General features: G+C 40.6%; 1 protein-coding gene across 2 annotated transcripts; it reads right to left on the reverse strand.

Annotated features, from left to right (window-relative positions):
• Positions 1 to 1,121: 1,121 nt before the first annotated feature.
• On the reverse strand, positions 1,122 to 25,409 carry LOC139166397 (protein O-mannosyl-transferase TMEM260-like). 2 transcript variants are annotated; one of them, XM_070749861.1, is made up of 8 exons: positions 25,192 to 25,409; positions 22,803 to 22,975; positions 19,463 to 19,634; positions 17,411 to 17,559; positions 12,557 to 12,733; positions 9,411 to 9,464; positions 7,654 to 7,744; positions 1,122 to 5,910 (listed from the first exon to the last, which is right to left on the reverse strand). In XM_070749861.1, the coding sequence occupies exons 1-8, from the start codon at positions 25,264 to 25,266 to the stop codon at positions 5,641 to 5,643; spliced, it is 1,161 nt and encodes a 386-aa protein (XP_070605962.1). In that variant the 5' UTR covers positions 25,267 to 25,409; the 3' UTR covers positions 1,122 to 5,640. The 2 variants fall into 2 exon arrangements, with proteins under 2 accessions (XP_070605962.1, XP_070605971.1); XM_070749870.1 differs by lacking the exon at positions 25,192 to 25,409 and having other exon boundaries at positions 19,463 to 19,563; positions 22,803 to 22,875.

Raw genomic sequence — 25,409 nt, forward strand, 5'->3', positions numbered from 1 at the left:
CTGGTGAGACCACATTTGGAATACTGTGTTCAGTTCTGGAGACCTCACCTACAAAAGGATATTGATAAAATTGAACGGGTCCAAAGACGGGCTACAAGAATGGTGGAAGGTCTTAAGCATAAAACATATCAGGAAAGACTCAATCTGTATAGTCTTTAGGACAGAAGGAAAAGGGGGGACATGATCGAAACATTTAAATATGTTAAAGGGTTAAATAAGATTTAGGAGGGAAGTGTTTTTAATAGGATAATGAACACAAGAACAAGGGGACACAATCTGAGGTTAGTTGGGGGAAAGATCAAAAGCCACATGAGAAAATATTATTTTACTGAAAGAGTAGTAGATCCTTGGAACAAACTTCCAGCAGACGTGGTTGATAAATCCACAGTAACTGAATTTAAACATGCCTGGGATAAACATATATCCATCCTAAGATAAAATACAGGAAATAGTATAAGGGCAGACTAGATGGACCCTGAGGTCTTTTTCTGCCGTCAATCTTCTATGTTTCTATGAAAATTTTATCTAATGCTTTTTATTAAGAGGACTGTCTATGCAGTGTGTTTGAGGAAGTGCCTTTACACTGAATTACTAGATTTACTTCAGAAAACATCTCCATGCTGAATTTTCTTTTAAATAGAGCAAAACAGAGTTACACATGGCCAAATAATAAACAAAATTTCTGGGAAGAAATCCTTTCATAATTTCAGAGAATTTTTTTTTTTTTAGTATGCATACTGGAATTCTCCTTGAAATCTGAGAAAAAAAATTTATCTCATTACCACCAGTTGTTATTCACATAGAATAATAAATCTGCGGTTTGGTATAAGAGAATTAATTGAAGCAAGAATAAAAGGGCATCTTTCCTGTTTGAGACACGGTTATTGGAATAATTTCTAAAACAAAAGAATGTGGCTTTTATATTCTTGATGAAATTCCTGAAAAGATGTGATGGTCACACCCCAAGAAGTTATCTTTAAATATGCAAAAAATATGATCCTGAGAAAATATACAAGTGGTGAGATTGAAAGAATGATAAGCTGTTTTTCCTTTTCTATCACTCCAATTATCAAATCCAGGAATTCTATAACAAGAACACTTTCAACAAAATAGACTGGAAATGCAAAAATTTACTTATTTATTAAAAGCATGTTCATGTTGTTATTTGGGTAAAAATCCCTCAGTGCAACCAGGAAATACAAAATAACGGTATTATATAAATAAAACAAACTTCAACAGCATCCTTCAAAAGCTACCAAAGAGGTCAAATAAAACAAAGCTGGATCAGAACAACATAAAAATCTCCAATTAAAATGTGTGGAACCATAAAAAGAGCTATTAGAGCTTTGCCACTAATGGCATGCTGACAATGGTAAGAAAAATATTTGGTGGGTTGCTTTTGCTTCTGTGGCAGAACTACAACATTATGAGTAGAAGTACACATTTCTATTCTATGTCCAAGTTCAGATATACCCCACCTTGAGTGTTCCTTATTTCAAATGGCAGACTGAGGAAGGAATCTCTCAGCAATCCGAGAAGTTTATATAGACATTATCAATCCTTAAAGTTATCTGGTCCAAAAAAGAATAGAGGTAGAGGATTATAATGCTCAAAATCAGCACTTTTACTGAGAAAAAACTGGATGAAAGTAAACCTCGTCTCAGAAGTGTAAGAAATGATCCAATTTCTCACTTTTGTGAGTTTGTGAAGCAGCCCCCTTGCAACTTATTTTAAATTCCTGAAACTACAATCAATGCTCTCTAAAATCTGACAGAAATATATTTCCTACAGATGCACCTCTGATTCTTCTTGAAGAAATGTAGGTGATTGAAGCTGAGACCATTGATGCTCAGAACGCATACTCGATTTATAAAATATGGTCCATCCTTTTTGAATTTTTCTACAATAATCTACTTCTGAGGTGATGAGAGTACAGGAATACACCAAGGAAAAGCCTTGGTGGTGCAGTGATTAGAGTGCAGTACTGCAAGCTACCTCTAGGCTCAAGATTGACTCAGCCTTCCACCCTTCCAAGGTCAATAAAATGAGGACCCAGATTGTTGGGGCCAATATGCTGACTCTCTGTAAACCGTTTAGAGGGCTGTAAAGCACCGTGAAGCGGCATATAAGCATAAATGCTCATTACTACTGCTATTGCTATGTAGTCCTCATTAAGTGACCACATTTGGGACCAGCAATTTTAGCCATTAAATGAAGTGGTCACAAAATGAAACCATTCATCTGTTTATGCTCTTACTTCAACTTCCTTTTGCTTTATAGGATATGAAAATCATAAATGTGGGGCCTGATTGCAAAATTACTTTTTTCATCGCCATCCTAACTGCAAACAGTTGCTAAACGAGGCAGTCACCAAATAAGGATTGCCTATAGTACTAATTCTGGTCAGATCATGTTTATTCAGAAAAAGCTGCAAGTAGTGTACATTTTTATCTTATGGAAAGAAGTTGGTGGTTCAGAGTCCACTGGCTTTCAAGAGGTAAGCTGTCCATTAATTTCTATGAATTCTGTGATTATCAAATGCCCAATTCCATCAGGTCAGGTTTGCTATTAAGATTTTGACTCTGATGTTAACACTAAATAGTAGCACTTAAACATATACAAATGGATAAATCAAATAGAATATATGAATATCCTGATCAGAGGCATCTCAAGTCCAACACTATACTCCCAACAGTACTCAACTGAATGCTTTTGTGGTACTCCACGCTTGGTAGTGACACAGCCTCAGTGGCACAGTGGTTAGAGTGCAGTCCTGCAAGCTATTTCTGCTGATCACCAGCAGTTTGGCAGATCGAATCTAAGTAGGCTCATGGTTGACTCAGCCTTCCATCCTTCCAAGGTCAGTAAAATGAAGCCCCAGATTGTTGGGGCCAATATGCTGACTCTCTGTAAACCGCTTAGAGGGCTGTAAAGCACTGTGAAGCGGTATATAAGTCTAAATACTATTGATTGATTGATTGATTGATTGATTGATTGATTGATTGATTGATTGTTAGAGTTGAAAGGGACCATGAAGGCCATCGAGTTCAACCTCCTGCCCAAGCACGAACCCTATAGTACACCAGTCAAGTGGCAGTTCAATCTTCTCTTAATAATGTCCAGAGTGTTGGAGTTCACAACGTCCGCTGGTAGGTTGTTCCATTGATTGATCGCTCTGACCGTCAGGAAGTTCCTCCTTATCTCCATGTTGAATCTCTCCTTGGTCAGCTTCCAGCCGTTGTTCCTCGTCCGGCCCTCTGGTGTCCTGAAGAATTGCTATTGCTATATTGACGGTTAGCCTTTGAACAAACTCTCGGTCAACATAAATCTGCCTTTTATTCTATCTCAGGGGTGTCAAACTCAAGGCCTGAGGACCGGCCCCGGCCCATAGGATACTTAGATCTGGCCCATGGGGCTGCCCTGGAAACAGCGAAGGATTAGGCCGAATTGCCTCTGCCAGCACAAATGGAGCTCAGAGCGTCCCTCCCAAGCTCCATTTTCACTGGCAGAGGATTGCAGGAGGCCGTCAAGGTTGGAAACAGAAGAGCCCATTTTCATTGGCAGAGTGCTCAGGCCGCCATAGGTGCCCCCAACATGAGTGTCCTCCCTGGCCATGCCTATCCTGGCCCACCAAGGTCAAACACCTGTTCTATCTGGTAGCTAGCACTGTTCTACGAGCCAGAACACTAAATTGTGCTCGTCGCCACGGCTCGTAAGTTCTTGCGGGGCCAGTGCAATTTTACTGCTGCACCTGTGGAGGTAGCAAATTCACACACCGAGCCGCAGATGCGCCAGGTTTTTTTGCTTCCGTGCATGTTGAAAGACAGGCGCACCTGGGGCTCCGTGCGCGTTTTTGCTACCTCCACAGGTGCAGCAGCAAAATTGCGCTGGCCCTGCAAGAACTTATGAGCCGCCGCGGCGAGCACAATTTAGCGTTGCAGCTCGTAGCCCACCACTGCTGGTAGCCATGTTCACAGCAAGTTGACATTACCTAGCCAACCATACCTGATTCTTTAAAAAAAAACCAAGCTGGGTCGGTCTTGTTTAGTATGTGAATGGGAGACCACCAATCAGGCTGTGAGCTTGATTGGGAAGTTGAAAGAACCGTATCAGAAGAAGACAGCTTCCATATTGTCAACAAGGAAACAATAGAATGTAGCTGTATCCTATAATCAGAGACTTGAGCTGGCAGGGAAGCAAATTAGCAATAGCACTTACGACATAGATACTGTTCCACAGTGCTTCACACCACTCTAAGGCTATGTCAACTAAGCCAGTCAGGATCGCACTCAAAAGAAGAAGGGCAGTTAGCCTGCAATATTTCATTCTAACTGCTGCGCCATCGGGGCTCTAATTATCAGCGTACTGTCACGCTGAATATTGCCAGCCTCAGAGACATTCAGTAATTAAAGAGTTAACATGTGTGCCTTGTCATTAATCTCCTCCTATATTTTATGTAATATCCTGCCTAGTCATTTCCGCCTTCTTGCTCCGTTGTTCTTTGTTCTTGTTCTCTGCCTTAAGACTCCATGGTGTAAGTTTTGTTTCTTTTGTCTATCCAGACAATGTTTATTTTTACTTTCATAATAAAAGAAAGCTTGTTTTTGAATAACATGCTTGGAACTCTAAATTCCATTGCCTCCGCGGTTTGAAGTTCAAACGGACTTTTACATCCGTGACACGTACTGAGTTAAGAAGTTTCAGCTAGACCAGTGGCTCCCAATCTTTTTTTGCTCATGCCCCACCTAAGCATCTCTAAAATCCTCATGCCTTCCCCCCCCCCCGGTGACATATTAGTCTTACTATTCAAAAAGTGAACTCGTACTCATGTGGAGGAAGCCTAAAAAGGCCATTAACTTGGTTTAAACAAGGTTCCAATTGCCCCTATTAAAAATCAATTTGCCCCCCCTGGGAACCAAGGAGTTAGACTCTTCCACGTTCAGCTTCATTTTAATGACCCTCTCCCTGTAACATCAAAAGGGAGAAAAATCCCAATTCATTTTCCCCCAGCCCTTGTTTATGCTTCCAAACCGTTCTTGTGAATGGTCTTTTCCTCCTGTCTAAAACACTACATTTAAGCTTGTGTTGTTTCTGTCTACAACAGACCTGGGCAAGGGGCGGCCCGCGGGCTGCATCCGGCCTGCCCGCTATCTGTGACCGGTCTGCGGAGCTCGGGGTCTGCTCCAGTGCAAGGAGGAGAGAGCTCACCGTGTCTGCCGGGACTCCTACGGTTCCTGCTTTCCTGGTGAATCATGAGGAAAGCAGGAACCGGAGGAGTCCCGGAAGACGCGGTGAACTCTTTCATCCTTGCACTGGAGCGGACCCTGACCTCCTACCGAGAGCAGCCAAGCACAGAAACCGCGCAAACACTCCAGCGTAGTGACTGTCGTGCACCGTGTTGCCATAAATCAAACAATTAGGGGTCTGTAGAGTGGGTTTGGGTGTTTAGGTCAGGCCAGGGTCTGGGTCTTTACAGTCTTGGGTAGAACTGAGTTAATTATATTAGTCTGGCCCTCTAAAACCATCCCAATTTCTCATGCGGCCCCATGGCAAAATTAATTGCCCACCCCTGGTCTACGGAATCCTTCTCCCGCTCTTCATTCCCTCTCCAACAGATTTTCCCCTTGAGCTCAGCATGCCCTACGCAGGTCGTCTCGCTGCCTTCTTCAGTCTTCTCACCTCCCGAAGTTCTTTCTTCATGTGCTTTATGGCTTGCAAAATACTGTCCTGTTGGGGATCGTCCGAAGCTTTCTCCAAGTAAAGCCGGAAGTGTTTGATGATTTCTAAGAGGAGCACTTCCGGATCTTCCCTAGGGGGGTGAAGATGCAGCACCCTCTCGCAGGCAATGGCGTAATTTTTGTGCCAGTTCACCGGATGAGTTTCATACGTGTTTACCATTTCCTTGTACAGCTGTAAATCACAGAGGACGGTTCAGGATTGAAGCGAAATCTCAGAAATATTATTTCCCCGCATTACAAATATTTGCTCACTTTTTAAAAAAAGAAAAAAAGCAGTCGAGCCTGGCATAAACAGCAGCTATATAAAATAAAGTCCCTGCAACTGAAGAAAAATAGGACACCCTTTATGAGCATATGTTTTAAACCATGAAATGCAACACTCTGCATTTCTATTCAGAAATAAGCTCCGCTAAGCACTCCCCTAGTCAGTGTGTATAGGATTTGAGCTAAGAGGTTTCATGCGCGCGGCTGATGATTGGGCCTAGTGCTATGATGCCATCCAACTGAAAAGAGGAATAAAGATGTAGGATTCTCAAGGGGAAACGAAAGAATAATAATCCCAAGGATAAATCTGAAAGGTAAACTGGAGGAGAGAAGTAAGAGCGAGAGAGAAGCTAGAGAGTGAAAAAAGGGGTGAGGAATCAGCAACGATGAACGGAAGATATGTGTTTTATTTCTAGTGGAGCCATTCTGCCTATGAAAACAGCAAAAAGAAAAGAACTAAACTTGGGTTATTTCTTTAAATTGTATCCATTTTATTGCTAAGCCGCCATTATTCTGACCTGGGAGGGTGGAAAGTGTACCTGAGTTGCCTACAGATACAGAATCAACACCCATCCTTTGCCATGTTCACACAATGACAAGACCTGCAGGTAGCAAATCGTGAGTAAAGCTCTTATTGGGGGAGGAGAGGGGGAGACATAGAAAACTTGCTGTGATATTATTCTTTAGCTTATCGCATATAGGCCTGACTTTGCTCACTGGAAATAGCTTCCTGCTTCTGCTTGGTTCTACATGTTGTAGATTAAAAACTTAGTACTACTCTTCTACGGGAACCTCAAGGCACTACCTTAAATGGACTTTCATCGTTGCCATCCCACTCGTCTGCTAACTTTCCCAAGTAAGTTTAAGTGTGGCACCTGAATTGCTACTATAGGACAATGAAAAGGTCCCACAATTCTGGGACAAATCTCTCCAACTATCTAGAATAGGGGTCTCTAATCTTGGCAACTTTAAGACTTGTGGACTTCAATTGGCTGAGGAACTCTGGGAGTTGAAGTCCACAAGTCTTAAAGTAGCCAAGGTTGAAGACGCCTGATCTAGCTGAGGAACTCTGGGAGTTGAAGTCCACAAGTCTTAAAGTAGCCAAGGTTGAAGACGCCTGATCTAGCTGAGGAACTCTGGGAGTTGAAGTCCACAAGTCTTAAAGTAGCCAAGGTTGAAGACGCCTGATCTAGCTGAGGAACTCTGGGAGTTGAAGTCCACAAGTCTTAAAGTTGCCAAGGTTGAAGACGCCTGATCTAGCTGAGGAACTCTGGGAGTTGAAGTCCACAAGTCTTAAAGTTGCCAAGGTTGAAGACGCCTGATCTAGCTGAGGAACTCTGGGAGTTGAAGTCCACAAGTCTTAAAGTAGGCAAGGTTGGAGACCCCTGATCTCACCCTCTGGAGGCTCTCAGGAATTCAATTCAATTCAATTTAGTAGATTTGTATGCTGCCTCTCTCTGAAGACTCGGAGCCAAAAACGCCCTCCCAGAGCCTCGGTGAGAGCCAAAAATCAGCTGGCTGGCACACACATGCATATTGGAGCTGAGCTAGGTTAACAGTTTGTGTGCCAGCAGATATGGCTCCGCTTGCCAGTCCACCATCATTGGTATAGACAGCTGAGCTTTTCTAACCCAAAGTGGCAAGTTCTCACCTTATAAGCAAGTGTGTAAAGCTTTGCTTTGTCTTGCACAGATGTGGAACCAGATTCTGCAAGGTCAAAAAGGAAGAAGGCTGTTTTCATCCTAAGAGGGGGAAAGAAAAAGCAAAAACAGAAGTGAACTTTATTTATTTATTTATTCATTCATTCATTCATTCATTCAATTTTTATGCCGCCCTTCTCCTTAGACTCAGGGTGACTTACAACATGTTAGCAATAGCACTTTTTAACAGAGCCAGCATATTGCCCCCACAATCCGGGTCCTCATTTTACCCACCTCGGAAGGATGGAAGGCTGAGTCAACCTTGAGCAGGTGATGAGATTTGAACCGCTGACCTACAGATCTACAGTCAGCTTCAGTGGCCTGCAGTACAGCACTCTATCTGATGCGCCACCCCGGCTCATGTATATATTTTTTTAAACACCAAGTGACATCCATGATAGAGGAGGTAGGATTCAATTCCCCCCATGGAATGATTCAGAGATGGTTTCCACTTTCCTTCCTTACTGGTTCACAAATGTGAGTAGGTGCCGGGGTGCACAGTCAATTCGCTCACACACGTACCACCTCCGCACATGCGCACAGCCTTCCCTGCATGTGTTTTACTTGCATGCGCGCCTTCCGTGCATGCACCCAGCCTCAAAAACATGCCCAAATGGGATGGCACAGATCCGGAGCGGATGGGCAGGTCCACCCGGGATTTCCGCTACCCGATCGGGCGAACTGGTCCAAACCGACTGACAATCACCTCTGAAATGATGGTATCCAGTTCACTATATTCAGCTGTTGTTTACTGCCTATGGCATTAGAAGCTGTGTTCCAGAACATCTGAAGGGCATCAACTGCCTTAACTTATTAATTCAAGGCAATACTCCATTCCTCTCCTAGGCACCAGCGTCCTAGATTGTCACCGTGCTTCCTCTGAGTTCTACCCGCTCAGTGCTACAATGTGCAATATGATTAATTTATTATTATTATTATTATTACTGTATTATTATTATTATTATTATCTCTGAGACCGCCTTCTGCCACACGAATCCCAGCGACCGATTAGGTCCCACAGAGTTGGCCTTCTCCGGGTCCCGCCGACTAAACAATGTCATTTGGCGGGACCCAGGGGCAGAGCCTTCTCTGTGGTGGCCCTGACCCTCTGGAACCAGCTCCCCCTGGAGATTAGGATTGCCCCCACCCTCCTTGCCTTTCGCAAACTTCTTAAAACTCACCTCTGCCGTCAGGCATGGGGGAATTGAGACATTTCCCCCTGGCTTATGTAGTTTTATGTATGGTATGCTTGCATTGAATGGTTTTAAATTAATGGGTTTTTAGATACTTTTTAAATATTAGATTTGTTTATTATATACTGTTTTACGAGTCTATGGAGAGGGGCGGCATACAAATCTAATAAATAAATAAATAAATTGTTGTTGTTAATAATAATAATAATAATAATAATAATAATAATAATAATAATAATAATAATTAGATTTGTATGCCATCCCTGTCTGGAGACTTGGGGCAGCTCACAACAATAAAATAGTACAAATCCAATAGTTAAGACATGTTAAAACCCTTGATATAAAACACAATCGTACTACTCATACAGACCATACATAAAGCGGAAACGGCCCAGGTCGCTGGGATTCGTGCGGCAGAAGGCGGTCTCAGAGATATTCTGTATTGTATGTAGATTGACATGATTATCCTTTCTTTTAGTCCTTTTCTGAAACATGAGAAGGAAACAGGCTCTCACCTGGCTTGCCACATCTCTTCATTTGCTACCAACTCCCAGGAAGATGAGTCAAACCTTAAAGAAAAAAACAGGTAAATTGACATGCAAGACCAGGTAGGGGTCCCACAAAGACAGAGCATGAACAGGATAACTAGCCTCCACCCACCTGGGCTTTTGTAAGGCCCTGAAGACCCACCTTTGCCAGCAGGCATGGGGGGCTGTGAGTGTTAAGAGCCAACTTTTGTTGTGATTGGCTGAATCCAATTGGGTGAATGTGAATGATTGTGTCTTTAGGAAAAATGGTTTTTAGATCTTTAGTGTTTTAATATTAGATTTCATACACATTCTTGTGATTGCATTTATTTTGTTGTGAGCCGCCCTAAGTCGGTTGAGAAGGGTGGCACTGAAATCAAGTAAAGAGAGAGAAAGAGAGGGGGGAGAGAGAGAGGGGAGAGAGAGGAGAGAGAGAGAGAGAAGAGAGAGGGGGGAGAGAGAGAGAGAGAAGAGAGAGATAGAGACAGAGGAGAAAGAGAGAGAGAGAGAGGAGAGAGAGATGATAGGGAGAGACAGAGGAGAAAGAGAGAGAGAGAGAGACAGAGGAGAAAGAGAGAGAGGAGAGAGATAGAGAGGAGAGAGAGACAGAGAAGAAAGAGAGAGAGAGACAGAGGAGAGAGAGACAGAGGAGAAAGAGAGAGAGAGAGGAGAGAGAGACAGAGGAGAGAGAGAGACAGAGGAGAAAGGGAGAGAGAGACAGAGGAGAGAGAGACAGAGGAGAAAGAGAGAGAGAGAGGGGAGAGAGAGAGAGGAGAGAGAGAGAGACAGAGGAGAAAGAGAGTGAGACAGAGGAGAGAGAGAGAGAGGAGAAAGAGAGAGAGAGAGAGAGAGACAGAGAGAGGAGAGAGAGACAGAGGAGAAAGAGAGAGAGAGAGGAGAAAGAGAGAGAGAGAGGAGAGAGAGACAGAGGAGAGAGAGACAGAGGAGAAAGAGAGAGAGAGAGGAGAGAGAGACAGAGGAGAGAGAGAGACAGAGGAGAAAGGGAGAGAGAGACAGAGGAGAGAGAGACAGAGGAGAAAGAGAGAGAGAGAGGGGAGAGAGAGAGAGGAGAGAGAGAGACAGAGGAGAAAGAGAGTGAGACAGAGGAGAGAGAGAGAGAGGAGAAAGAGAGAGAGAGAGAGGAGAGACAGAGAGAGGAGAGAGAGACAGAGGAGAAAGAGAGAGAGAGAGGAGAAAGAGAGAGAGAGAGGAGAGAGAGACAGAGGAGAGACAGAGGAGAAAGGGAGAGAGAGACAGAGGAGAAAGAGAGAGAAAGAGAGGAGAGAGAGAGGAGAGAGGAGAGAGGAGAGAGAGAGGAGAGAGAGACAGAGAGAGGAGAGACAGAGACAGAGGAGAAAGAGATAGAGAGAGAGAGAGAGGAGAGACAGAGGAGAAAGAGAGAGAGAGAGAGAGAGAGAGAGAGAGAGAGAGAGAGAGAGAGAGAGAGAGAAATCTTTCCAGATAAAGTTGAGAAAATGGGAAGGAAAATGATGATGTAATCCCTTCAGTCCTATCCAGCTCTTGACGATTCTCTCCAAACCCTCTTTGGATCCACCCCAAACATACTCAATACTCATCGTTCCCATCATCCATCTCCTCCCACTAATGACTGTATTATTGTAACTTTGTTGCTTGTATCCTTACGATTTACATTGACTGGTTCCTAATACGATTTGATTGTTTATTTGTACCCTATGACAATCATTAAGTGTTGTAACTTACGATTCTTGACTAATTTTTCTTTTATGTACAGTGAAAGCATATGCACCAAGCCAAATTCCTTTTGTGTCTAATAACACTTGGCCAATAAAAAAAATCTATTCTATTCTATTCCATTAATTTCTTTTTCAAAAAAAAAATATTTTTTTTATTATAATACAAAGATTAAAAAGAGCAGGCTTATGGTGTTGTACATGTTATATCATTCCACAATATAATTGTTATTTATCTAGTTGTTGCACTTAAATTCTTAAATATATTATACAGAGCTGCCCATAGTTCCCCCTCCCTCCCAATTGAACTGTTAGTCACACAGTTCTTTTTTTTTTATATCATTATACAGCTTATGGCATCCGCGGTTATCAAAAATTTGTTCTATCATTCAATTAGCAAATACTTCAGAAGAAAAGGATTTAGGGGTAGTGATTTCTGACAGTCTCAAAATGGGTGAACAGTGCAGTCAGGCGGTAGGGAAAGCAAGTAGGATGCTTGGCTGCATAGCTAGAGGTATAACAAGCAGAAAGAGGGAGATTATGATCCCTCTATATAGAGCGCTGGTGAGACCACATTTGGAATACTGTGTTCAGTTCTGGAGACCTCACCTACAAAAAGATATTGACAAAATTGAACGGGTCCAAAGACGGGCTACAAGAATGGTGGAAGGTCTTAAGCATAAAACGTATCAGGAAAGACTTCATGAACTCAATCTGTATAGTCTGGAGGACAGAAGGAAAAGGGGGGACATGATCGAAATATTTAAATATATTAAAGGGTTAAATAAGGTCCAGGAGGGAAGTGTTTTTAATAGGAAAGTAAACACAAGAACAAGGGGACACAATCTGAAGTTAGTTGGAGAAAAGATCAAAAGCAACATGAGAAAATATTATTTTACTGAAAGAGTAGTAGATCCTTGGAAAAAACTTCCAGCAGACGTGGTAGATAAATCCACAGTAACTGAATTTAAACATGCCTGGGATAAACATATATCCATCCTAAGATAAAATACAGAAAATAGTATAAGGGCAGACTAGATGGACCATGAGGTCTTTTTCTGCCGTCAGACTTCTATGTTTTTATGTTTCTATTTATCTAAAGTCAGATTGATTTGATCTTAATTTTGTATATTGGATTGATTTTGAGAATATCTAATTTATTTACTACTATTATTTTTTCTTGTCTCCACCCAGTCATAAAATTTCTTCCAAATTTCATAGTATTTTGATTCTTCTTTATTTTTAAGTTTTGGGGTTAATCTGTCCATTTCTGCACAGTCGTATATTTTTTTCTACTCTATTCTTTTCTATATCTTGACTCATGACAAAAAAGGATGGATGGTAGGGGGTTTCACATCTGCACTCTTCCAACTCCCTTCTTGCAACTTTTTAGGAGCTGACTGTCAACTATGTGTCACTTACCTGCCATATTCCTCAGTCCAGTTGTAGAGATTTCGAGTACGCTCAACCCACTTTTCAGGATCAAAGGGAACTTTTGAAGATACCAGTTTATCACAAGAGCCCCAGGGCCAAAGGGAATGGTCTTTTTTCCAAGTAGGGTCACCTTCATGGAGTCCAATGCAAACAAAGGTGTCTTTGCTATTACAAAGAAACAAACAAATTAATAATAAAAAAGAGTAAGTGGACTTGTACAATGGCGCATGCCCATGATAGCAATAACAGCAACCAATATGAAGAAAGCTAGGAGAGATGGTTGGTGAATAGGTTTAAGTTGAATAGGTTCAGTTGTTCAAATGATTAGAAATATTTGCCTAATCTTACGTTAGATCAGGAATGTCAAACTGGTGGCCCACGGGACAGATGCGTTATGTGTAGACCACGTTCACCCCAGCTCCGCAAAGGGGCAAAAACATCATGAAATGTCACATGATGGCAACGTGACGCTGTGAGTTTGACACCCATGTGTGCTAGACACAGGATGAAAACAAGAGTTTATTTCAAGGTTTATTTAGGCTACTGAACTTCACTCCAGGCAACAACCCAATAATTCTCTACTTCAGTGGTTTTCAACCTGCGAGGTCGGGACCCCTTTGCGGGGGTCGAATGACCATTTCACAGGGGTCGCCTGAGACCAGGAGAAAAGACAAATTTCCCATGATGTTAGGAACTAAAGCTTCTATTCTGGCGCCTTGGAACATATGTTAACAATCCAACCAATCAGGCGTTTACAGTGGGGGTGTCCCTCTCACCTCTCCGCCAATTAGCTTAAAGCTCTGTTGGGAGAATTGACGCTAGATTTATGGTTGAGGGAACTGTATTAAGAGGTCACAGCATTAGAAAGGTTGAGAACCACTGCTCTTCTTGAACATTACCAGTGACAGGAATATGCCATCTCTCACAGTAATTGATCAAAACGATCTTGCTATTGGGAAGGCTTTCCCCCGCTATTATTCAAATAGATTTTTTCTTCTATAATTTAAAACAGGAGTCCCCAAACTGTGGGCCATGTGCCACCAACCTGGAAAGGTTGGGAAACTCCAACTTAAATATGTTATTCTATGTCTGAAATGATAGATAGCAGATCTTAGCAATTTTTTCTGCGATATCATTCCATACTCTCAAATCAACATAGAAACATAGAAACATAGAAACATAGAAACATAGAAGTCTGACGGCAGAAAAAGACCTCATGGTCCATCTAGTCTGCCCTTACACTATTTTCTGTATTTTATCTTAGAATGGATATATGTTTATCCCAGGCATGTTTAAATTCAGTTACTGTGGATTTATCTACCACGTCTGCTGGAAGTTTGTTCCAAGGATCTACTACTCTTTCAGTAAAATAATATTTTCTCATGTTGCTTTTGATCTTTCCCCCAACTAACTTCAGATTGTGTCCCCTTGTCCTTGTGTTCACTTTCCTATTAAAAACACTTCCCTCCTGGACCTTATTTAACCCTTTGATATATTTAAATGTTTCGATCAACCACAAACTCATGGTGCCACAGTGCTGTCACATGACATATTGCAACTTTTTTCCCCTTCATGGAGGTGAGGTAAGCATGGCCTGTATGTGACACATCCGGCCTGTGGGCTGCCAATTTGACACTCTGCTTCACAACCATTAATACAAATAAACCTCGAGGTGGTCTTAGTGACTTATTAAAGTAATGTAAATGACCAACTGTCTGCAAGGAGTATAAATCCTTCCATTCCCCACTATCCAGTCAGAGCTGAAGAAGCTTCTTGGATGAGTAATGAAATGTCTTCAAAACAGGAAGGGGTGTGGCCAGCGCAGCATGCAGTTTCCTGCACCCCACAGGAAAACCCCAAATCGGTGAGTGTTTGGCTGATGTGATGACTAAAAAAAGGAAATTGAAGAACTAAAGGGGGATAAAGAATTTCAAAATGGAGAAGGCGGCTATCTAGCAGTGAAAGAGGAAATTAAAAAGAACGAGATATAAAGCCCAATTTGGAGACTTGGTGAAAAAGAACACTCTATAGATGTTACGGTATTTGGATTACAGTATTTGGATTTAAAAGACTGATAAATACTTTTTGTAAAGAAGAAGCAAGTAGACTTGTATTATTGGAAACAGACAACGGCATCTACTGGTTGGAAGAAATACTATACAAATTGTGGAACTAAACATATGTGTATGTGGACAGCTGGTGACCTTGGTTAGAAAGAGCTATCTCAAAGCTTGGAAAAAATAAAAGTGTGCAATTTGCTAGTGGAATCCTTTGGATTGGATTAAACTTCAATATAAAGAGACTATATAGATTTGGGATTTAAATGGAGTATTTATGAATTTGATGGACCGGATTGAACTGGAACTTTAAAAAGGCTGTGGAAGCATGCTTTTAATGCCAGCAGTTGGAGATTGATCTTAAACTTTTGGAATTGTGAATTGTGACTTTGATGACATGGAGATGAGTGATTATGAAGAGTTGGTTGGATTTTTCAAATATCTTTGTGAAGACTTTAAAAGATGCTTTATGGGACTTAGTGATGGAAATAAAATGAGGGAGAAAGTTGGATTATAATCAATATTCCAAAATTATAATGGAAGGAAATGGAAACGGAAAAATGAAGAACAAGAGGCCAACAAAGAAGAGATTAGAATAGAAAAAGCAGATTGATGAGTATACTGAGATTCATAATGATGAAAAATAAAAATAAATTGAAAATGAAGGATTTACAATGATTATACTGGGGTTTACAGTAATAAAAAAGAAGTAAGGGGAGAATAATAGTACTGGAGGAAAAGAGTTTTAAAAGGTGGGGGAAATAAGGAGAAGAGACTCAAAAAATCTAAAAGTAGACCAACACAAAAGGGGGAGAAAAAGTTTGGGGAAAAAGAAAGGGTTGGTACAAAGGTAAAAAGTAAGAAAAATCTAAGCTTAAAAACAGGGATGGAAAGAACATATTTATAAGAAGGGTAGAGTTGAAAGACCAAAAGTAAATGGATGATTAATAGTGGAAAGTTATATAAATTTTCTTTTTAAAATGATAATATATTATATTTAAACGTAACAACAATATTAATTGTGTATAAGTTTGAATTAGATAATCAATACAATTATACAGATAAAAGATTCTTTTTTTGGTTTAGATAAATACTTTTATGTTAGATTGGTATAAGATTGATTACCTTTAATGAAACTTACAACTAATCAAATTAAATATTGGTTCTGAGAGAGATACCGGAGAGGGGTGGCATACAAATCTAATAAATAATTAATAATAATAATAATAATAATAATAATAATAATAATAATAATAATAATTTTTAAAAAACCCAAAGAATAAGAAAGAATGGAAGTGGGTCAATTGGTGGAAAGACAAATAACCTGAACAAATATCAACCCTATATAGGATTTTGTGTGATATAAGATTAGAATAAATCATAAATTTGATGTAATACTTATTTATTTATTTATTTATTTATTTTATTTATTGGATTTATATGCATACATTTATATGAATTATATACTGAAGATTGAAATACTGAAAGAAAGAATTCATCTCTGATTTTACTTGAATGACATCAGATTTTAAAACAAATACCGGTAATTATTACTGTCATAAAGTTTTTATATGAAACTATATAACTAACATGCTGGAACTTTCACTGTTTAATTTAGTTATTAACCAGTGGAACAGTAATGATAAGGATTGTGCTTGTTTAAATATAGAATCTGAATTAAAAAGCTGGAAAGGAGAGATGAAGAAAATGATTTAACAACTTAGGGCATTTAGAAATGATAATTAAAACAAAAATAATTAATGATGAGTAAAGATATTAATCGAGAAAAAGGAGCAAAATGGCCAAAATTTAAGAGGCATAAGAGATTTTTTTTCTTGGAAAGTTAAGCTATAGCAGTTGATTTGGGGAATGGTGATAGGCCCAGGAGACAAAATTCGATTTAGAAGAGGCAGCATTAGATTAGGAACATATACCTAGAGTAAAGAGCTATACATACATAAATTATAGAAAAATAATAATTATAGAAAAGATTTGGATAGTTGTTTTAAAAATATAGGGGAATATGTCATCAGTTTGTTCAATATGCTATGAATTAAGATAAAAAGCACTCGGGGAAATGTAAAGAGGGAGAAAGAGGAAGTTGAGGATGAAGGGAGAGGAGAGGGGGTGGAGGGAGGGAGAGAAAATGTAAAGAAGGTAGAAGGAGGGATAGAGACAGGGAAGGGACTGTAACAAAATAAAGAAAAACAGACTGAGGGACTGGTACAAAATAAGATACTGATATATGTCTGACTGCATCAAAATGTATAATTGTGTATGTTATTGATAAATTTTAAAGTATATCTGTGGAGGAATTTTTAAAAAATTACAAAAAAAGAAGAACTATCTTAAAAGAAAAACCTGAAAGTCCAGTTGCCTCTTGAAAAAGCACCTTTGGGACAACATATTGCTACATATAAAAATGGCCCTCGTTTTTATATGGAAGTGAGATTAAACATAAATTAAGACTAGCCATGTTTTCTTTTATTTTAGCTCACGTTTTGAATACTCTTGACTTTACATCACTTACTTCTTTTCATGAACACTGTATAACAGGGGTCCCCAAACATGGCAACTTTAAGATTTATGGACTTCAACTCCCAGAATTCTCCAGCTAGCATAGCTGGCTGGAGAATTCTGGGAGTTGAAGTCCACAAGGGTTAAAGTTACCAAGTTTGAAGACCTCTGCTATATAATATTGTTTAACATGGCAGAGAAGACAGGAATGTATTTAGGCAAGCAGGCATGTGTGAATGAATGCTAGTAGGTGAAAAGGAATGCTTACTGTCTGTTTACTTTGAGGAAACGCTGAAGGTTGAATGTGATTGTTCCATCCCGTAATGGCACTTCTACAGGATTCCAACGGTCACCAGGAAAGGTGACACCAGGTAAATGTTTAGCCAGCTTTGGCAAATACCAATGGAGAGTCATCATCTAGCACATGGAAGAAATTGTATTTATTTAAAATGTTTACATGCCACCTTGGCTATCATTACATAGAAACATAGAAACATAGAAAACTGACGGCAGAAAAAGACCTCATGGTCCATCTACTCTCCCCTTATACTATTACCCTATTTTTCAGAGTATAAGATGCACCTTTTTCCTCCCTAAAAGAGGCTGAAAATCCAGGTGCATCTTATACTCTGAATGTAGCTTTTTTCGAAGCTTTTTTTCCCCAGCCCCAACTAGGTGCTAACAATCTTCCCAGCTCTTACTTTGCAGGCTCTTTCTTTGTTTCTCTCTGCAAAGAATGTTTTCCAAGCCCTAAGTCTTTGCAGGTTTTTTTCCCATTGTTCTAACTTACTCCAAATATTTCTTTCCAGCTCTAACCAGGTGCTAGCGATGTTCCCAGCTCTTACCCGCTTGCAAGCTCTTTCATTGTTACTCACTGTGAATAAGGTTTTTTTAAAGTCCTAACCAGGAGATAAAGTAATGTATTGAAGCTGACCAGGCTAAGGACCCTAGCCAGATGAATACCTGGTAAGCTGATTCTTTTCCCTATTTTCCTCCCCAAAAACTAAGGTGCGTCTTATATTCCGGTGCGTTTTATACCCCCCAAAATACGGTACTTCATTACTTAGCCAGCACACATAAGTGTGCCCTCTCTTGCTCTCTACACAGACACACAGACACACAGAGAGAATGGATTCTTTAAAAGTAGGACATCTATGAACAACATCTCATAGAATACCATGACCCAATGGTTCTCTTTTGATATTTCCAGCCTGCGTTGGAGAAGACGTGAACCATGTCTAAAGTCAAGGTAATTCCTGCTTTATATCACTGCAACATTCAAAGAAGACTGACAGCTGTTGAACTTGCCGTCTGCTCCCTCCACCCTGAGAAGCAAGAAACTAGCCCAGAGCCTAGTTTCAGTTATTTAGTGTTGTGGTTAGCTCTGGCCCAGCTCCTGCCCCAAGGAATGTGCAGGTGGATGTGGGGGAAACATCCACATGCCGCAGGCCTGTTTTGCTCCCGATGGAATCTGCCAACAAAGCCTCCTCTGACCAAGGAAGTGTGAGTGACAGGGAAGAGGGGAGTTTGGCAGACAGCCCAGGAGGAGATCAATCATCTGTATCATCCTTGGATTCTGAACAAGAATTAATGACACATCCACTCATGCGTAGAGTGATGCATAGGAGACAACAACTGAAGGATTATTACAAGGGAAAATGAGGCCACCTGTGGTTGGGTGGGGCTGCTGTAATTAGTGCTACAGATAAAAGTGCAACTTGGTGTTTTAGCCTCATGGTAGTTTATCTGATTCATTGTTTCGTCAAGATCGTGGTTTTTGTGCTGTTCAAGATTGTGTGTGGACTCTCTGGACTTTAGAATTGGACTCAATTTCCCAGTTATTGGGTGAGCAATTGGATTGCATTTAACCTGTGCCTTGTGTGTACCAGAAAATCCCTTTGACATCTAAAAAGGGAGCTGTTTCTGTTTTTCTGTTTATAAAAAATTTTGGGTTTTCCTTTTATCGTGTGGTGTGTGTCTTCCTGGACTAATTACCCTGTAATTACAGGCGGTTGAAACACGCCGGCAGAACATTTAGTACTACAGGATAACCCATAAAATTGCACAATAATGCTCTTGTAACAAGAAGCACATTCATAAACCAGGAAAATACAATTTACCAATGACCTAGAACAGACGCAACATGGGTAGGATAGAAATTGGTGATACAGACAGACATTATCCTGTGCTGATTTCTATTCAGTTGTGATTAAAGATAGTGAGACAAAGTGAGTTATCCAGTATTTTGTATCTCCATGGCAGGAGTAAAATTCAAAACGGGGACTTCTGATTTGCAGCCCTTCTATGATATTCTACTGACCTCTTGGTCAACTAAGGTGATATCAGGTCTTATACCCTCACAATGATGCAGGTAGCGTAGAGAATTCCCAGGCAAGTCCCCTCTTAACAAGATGATGGCATCTGGAGGCATGGAGGACAAAAGATTCATGGCAAACCGGTCAACAACATTGTTGTTACTTTGGTCACAGACACTGTTTCAAAAAGGGAAATTTAAAAAAAAGGAGATTTGTCAACCTATCAATTTTGTTTTCAGTCCAAACCCAGGTAGTCACCTCAATTTATTTATTTATTTATTATTTATTTATTAATTAAATTTGCATGCCGCTCATTCCCGAAGGACTTGGGGTGGCTTACAACAATAAAAACAATGTAACAATGTAAACAACAATAGAGTCAATATAAAACCATCTAAAACCCTCATCAATACAATCACACCATATTATACATACCCTATTATATCTTATACAGTCAGAAATTAGGAATGTCAGTTGCTCATGGCTCCCAGGCCTGCCGGCAGAGCCAGGTTTTTAAGGCCTTCCAGAAAGCCACAGGGTGGGGGCAATACACACCTCAGGGGTAGTTGGTTCCAGAGAGCTGGGGCCACCACAAAAAAGGCACTCCCCTGTGGCTCCACTAGCCAACACTATTTCATCGACAGGACCCAGAGAAGGCCAACCCTGTGGGCTCTAATCAGTCGCTGGGAACTATGCGGCACAAGATGGTCCCGTAAATACTGTACCGCGTTTGAAAGGAAGGATGCTATATGAAGAACTTTGATGGTAAAAATGGCCCATCAGACACCTCAGGTGTGCTGCAATGGATAAAGTGCTAAACCTGAAGCACTGTGTACCCAGATTTCAACCCCCCTCTCCAGCAGAAAACAAAGCACCCCATTCTTGTATCATCACTTTATTTCAAAGCTAAATCCAAAAACCAAAAATCCATTCTTTAAAGAAAGGAAGACTGACATGAAGTTTCATTCATCAGACATAATGTTAGATAATGTTAAAACATGTTAGGCTTAGGATGCAGACCAGAGGTGTCTTCTACTTTGGGTTCTTTTACCCTTCATGTATATGCAAAGCATTCTGTGCTGCGCAGAGGGTAAAAGAACCCAAATGGCGATGTCCGGGCAGGTGGGTGGAGCCTCACACTCCCTTCGCAATTGGCTCTCCAACGACTGACAGACACGAGCGAACTGGGCACATTTCACCTGTCTCTGTGTGAGATTTTATGAACCTCTGTTTCCTTAAATGCAGAACAGAGAGATTAGCTGCTTTTTCTCAATTTTTTATTATTATTATTATTATTATTATTATTATTATTATTATTATTATTATTATTATTAACATAGTAACTGTTGTGGTTGGCTCTTGCCCAGCTCCTGCCCCAGGGATAGGGGAGGTGGATGCAGGGGGAAATTCACCATGTCACAGGCCTGTGTTATTGCTGACAGAATCAGTTCAGAGTTTAGTTTCCTCGGACGAAGAAGAAGGTGGGAGTGACTCGGCAGAGGAGGGCTTGGCACACAGCCCAGGCAGTCAGTCTCCCTTATCTTCCCTTTATTCAAATGATGACATTTTGGACCCACGCAAGTGCAGAATTATGCGTAGAAGAGACCAAGTAAGAACATATTACAGGAAATAAGGGAGGCCACCTGTGTTTGGATGGGGCTCCAGTAATTAGGGCTGCTGCTATAAATAGCAGCATGTGGGTTTGGCCGTTGTGGAAGAATATCTGATTGCAGTTCGTCAGGAATCTTGTGTTGCTGGACTTGGTTGCTTTTTCACGCCTTTGAAACCAAAGCATAGCAGTGTGTGTGTGTGTGTGTCTCACTTTGTTGGAAGAAGAAGGGGTGTGACATTTCTTCACAGCTGCTAGCTAAGTACTTAATGACTGTTTAAGGGAACTTGTACAGACTACCCAGTTGTTTTGGGATGAGTGCTCTTTGCAATACAAAAAGAGTGCTTTAGTTTATTTTGAATTTGTGATAAAGAACATTGTTTTGAATTTTCAAGTATGTGTGGGTCTGAAATTTGTACCCTTGAATTTTCGGGAGGCTCCTATCAGAGAGCCCGACAGAACAGAAACATAGAAGATTGATGGCAGAAAAAGACCCCATGGTCCATCTAGCCTGTCCTTATACTATTTCCATTATTATTATTATTATTATTATTATTATTATTATTATTATTATTATTATTATTATTAATTGGATCTTTATGCCATCCCTCTCCGAGGACTCGGGGCAGCTTACAACATATAATGGAACAATATATAACGTCCTAAATCCAATTAATTTAAATTTATAATCTAAACACCCCCAAACCATAACAAGACAGTCATTCCCATTCAATCAACTTACTCTCAACACAATGGTCAGCCAGGGGGCTAGACTCTAGTGGCTGCAAGCCTGGCGGCACAGAGGAGTCTTAAGACTCTTGTGGAAAGCGAAGAGGGTGGAGGCAGTACGAATCTCTGGGGGGAGCTGATTCCAGAGGGTCGGGGGCCCCACAGGCTCTTCCTCTGGACCCCGCCAAATGACGTTGTCTAGTTGACGGGACCTGGAGAAGGCTGACTTTGTGGGACCTAACCAGTCACTGGAACTCATACGGTAGAAACATAGATTGACGGCAGAAAAAGACCTCATGGTCCATCTAGTCTGCTCTTATACTATTTCCTGTATTTTATCTTACAATGGATATATGTTTATCCCAGGCATGTTTAAATTCAGTTACTGTGGATTTACCAACCACGTCTGCTGGAAGTTTGTTCCAAGGATCTACTACTCTTTCAGTAAAATAATATTTTCTCACGTTGCTTTTGATCTTTCCCCCAACTAACTTCAGATTGTGTCCCCTTGTTCTTGTGTTCACTTTCCTATTAAAAACACTTCCCTCCTGGACCTTATTTAACCCTTTAACATATTTAAATGTTTCAATCATGTCCCCCCTTTTCCTTCTGTCCTCCAGACTATACAGATTGAGTTCATGAAGTCTTTCCTGATACGTTTTATGCTTAAGACCTTCCACCATTCTTGTGGCCCGTCTTTGGACCCGTTCAATTTTGTCAATATCTTTTTGTAGGTGAGGTAGAAGGCGGTCCTGCAAGTATTCTGGCCCGATGCCATGTAGGGCTTTATAGGTCATAACCAACACTTTAAATTGCATCTGGAAAAATCACGTCCCCAGCTAGAAACTTTTGGGTAAATCTTTGCATACCACAAACTATGGAGAAGACAGCAGAAGTCCTATCTTCTATGTACATATTGCCCTGAGTAACTTGGGGGAATGGAGAAGAAAAATATACAGACATTAGTGCTCATTCCACTAAACATTATTAACTGCTGCTTCCCTTACCTGTAATTGGAATAGATTTGAGCAGTAACAAGTACAGCTGCCAGGAGCCATTCCAAACTGTAAACCATTCTGCTGTTTCCAAGAAATATTTCACCAAAAAAAAAGAGTAAAGAGAAGCCAAAGCCAGCTAGAACGACAATCACAGCATTGCTTTGCATCCAGAATCGCTCGACCTATTGAAGAATAGAATAAAAGAGTTGGAAGGGACCTTGAAGGTCTTCTAGTCCAAGCAATGTTTAGGCAGGAAACCCTAAATCATTTCAGACAAATGGTTATCCAATATCTTTTTAAAAACTCCCAGTATTGGAGCATCCACAACTTCTGGAGGCAAACTGTTCCACTGATTAATTGTTGCTTCTGTCCTGGATTAGTTTCCACCCATTGCTTCCTGTCCTGTTTTCAGATGCTTTGGAGAATAGCTTTACTCCATCTTCTTTGTGGCAGCCCCTGAGATATTGGAACACTCGAGCCACAGTGTTATTGGAACCAAAGAATATTGGAACCACAGAAAAGATTGTGGTTTTGTCCTGTTCTAGAAGAGTCATGGTTTATTGCACTTTTCCCAACATTTCCCATGTTTGTGAATGAAGATTTTGAGAATATGGTGCTTCTGAGGCAGTACAGTATATCCCAACCTTGGCCATAGCCAGAGATGTGGACATTAACTGCCAGAATTCTTACAAATGGCTATTCTAGCAGTGGAATTTTAGGAGTTGAAGTCCACAAACCCAGAATTGGATAAGGTGGGAAATACTGTTCAAGGGGATTATGGATTTTAGAAACATAGAAACATAGACGACTGACGGCAGAAAAAGACCTCATGATCCATCTAGTCTGCCCTTATACTATTTTTTGTATTTTATCTTAGGATGGATATATGTTTATCCCAGGCATGTTTAAATTCAGTTACTATGGATTTATCTACCACATCTGCTGGAAGTTTGTTCCAAGGATCTACTACTCTTTCAGTAAAATAATATTTTCTCATGTTGCTTTTGATCTTTCCCCCAACTAACTTCAGATTGTGTTCCCTTGTTCTTGTGTTCACTTTCCTATTAAAAACACTTCCCTCCTGAACCTTATTTAACCCTTTGACATATTTAAATGTTCCGATCATGTCCCCCCTTTTCCTTCTGTCCTCCAGACTATACAGATTGAGTTCATTAAGACTTTCCTGATACGTTTTATGCTTAAGACCTTCCACCATTCTTGTAGCCCATCTTTGGACCCGTTCAATTTTATCCATATCTTTTTGTAGGTGAGGTCTCCAGAACTGAACACAGTATTCCAAACGTGGTCTCACCAGTGGTCTATATAGCGGGATCACAATCTCCCTGCTTGTTATACCTCTAGCTTTGCAGCCAAGAATCCTACTTGCTTTCCCTACCATCTGACTGCACTGTTCACCCATTTTGAGAGAAATCACTACCCCTAAATCCTTTTCTTCTGAAGTATTTGCTAACACAGAACTGCCAATACAATCCTCAGACTGAGGATTCCTTTTCCCGAAGTGCATTATTTTACATTTGGAAACATTAAACTGCAGTTTCCATTTTGAAGATGATGCACCCCAGTCTAAAAGGTGCTTTTATTTTATTACATTTCTACACTGCCCATCTAACCTGGGTGGTTTACATCACTTTGAAATTGGTTTCCAGATTCCCCCTGTTAAGAGGATCAAATAGCAGGAGCATTCTCTGCCAGAAACCTCAGTGAAGTGGTATGATCCAAGAGAGACCATTTGAGGCCAAACAGGCAAATACCTTAACCTGGAATAAAAGTACAGTGATACCTCGTCTTATGAACTTAATTGGTTCCGGGACGAGGTTTGTAAGGTGAAAAGTTTGTAAGACAAAACAATGTTTCCCATAGGAATCAATGAAAAAACGATTAATGCGTGCAAGCCCAAAACTCACCCCTTTTGCCAGTCGAAGCACCCGTTTTTGCGCTGCTGGGATTCCCCTGAGGCTCCCCTCCATGGGAAACACCACCTCCATGTTTTTGTGATGCTGCAGGGGAATCCCAGCAGGGGAATCCCAGCAGGGGAATCCCAGCAGCGCAAAAACGGGAACTTCGCTGGCAACAGAAGTCCGGAGGCGGGGCATCCCAGTGGCGGCTTGGGTTTGTAAGGTGAACATAGTTTGGAAGAAGAGGCAAAAAAATCTTAAAGCCCGGGTTTGTATCTCGAAAAGTTTGTATGACAAGAGGTTTGTACTTTTTATTTGTGTGCTTCCAGCTTTTTAAACAACAATGTTCCGAGGTTCTTTACAATAACATTGAATATGAATCTGCAAAATGAAAGCAAGTTTCTAAAATGCATAGTACCTCCTTCCAAAACCCCACTTTTGCTTTTAAATTAAAATGATCCCTTTCAATGAAGCAAACTTACCACCCCCTTAAACAGGGGCTTTGAAATATCCAAATTTGCCCTCCAAGCAAAGAAAAAAGAGTATGTCAATAACATTGACGTAAACAACCAAATCAGTTGCGACTTTTCTGTCTTCGGCCTGCAGTGGAAGAAGAAATATAATTTGAAAACTTCATCAAGTCAGTTTACACATGCAACAAGAAATTGCAAAATGAATAAAATCTATTGCTTGCATGATT

The sequence above is a fragment of the Erythrolamprus reginae genome, chromosome 1 (assembly GCF_031021105.1).
Source record: "Erythrolamprus reginae isolate rEryReg1 chromosome 1, rEryReg1.hap1, whole genome shotgun sequence".
Lineage (NCBI taxonomy): Eukaryota > Metazoa > Chordata > Lepidosauria > Squamata > Dipsadidae > Erythrolamprus > Erythrolamprus reginae.

Excerpts from the sequence above, each read along its gene's own strand:
- LOC139166397 (XM_070749861.1), bottom strand. The coding sequence starts at position 25,266 with ATGTTATTGACATACTCTTTTTTCTTTGCTTGGAGGGCAAATTTGGAT. Across the intron at positions 12,734-17,410 it reads TTCCTCAAAGTAAACAGACA|CAAAGACACCTTTGTTTGCA; the intron begins GTAAGCATTCCT and ends TCTTTGTAATAG. Across the intron at positions 9,465-12,556 it reads TGGACTGAGGAATATGGCAG|GTTTGACTCATCTTCCTGGG; the intron begins GTAAGTGACACA and ends TTTTTCTTTAAG.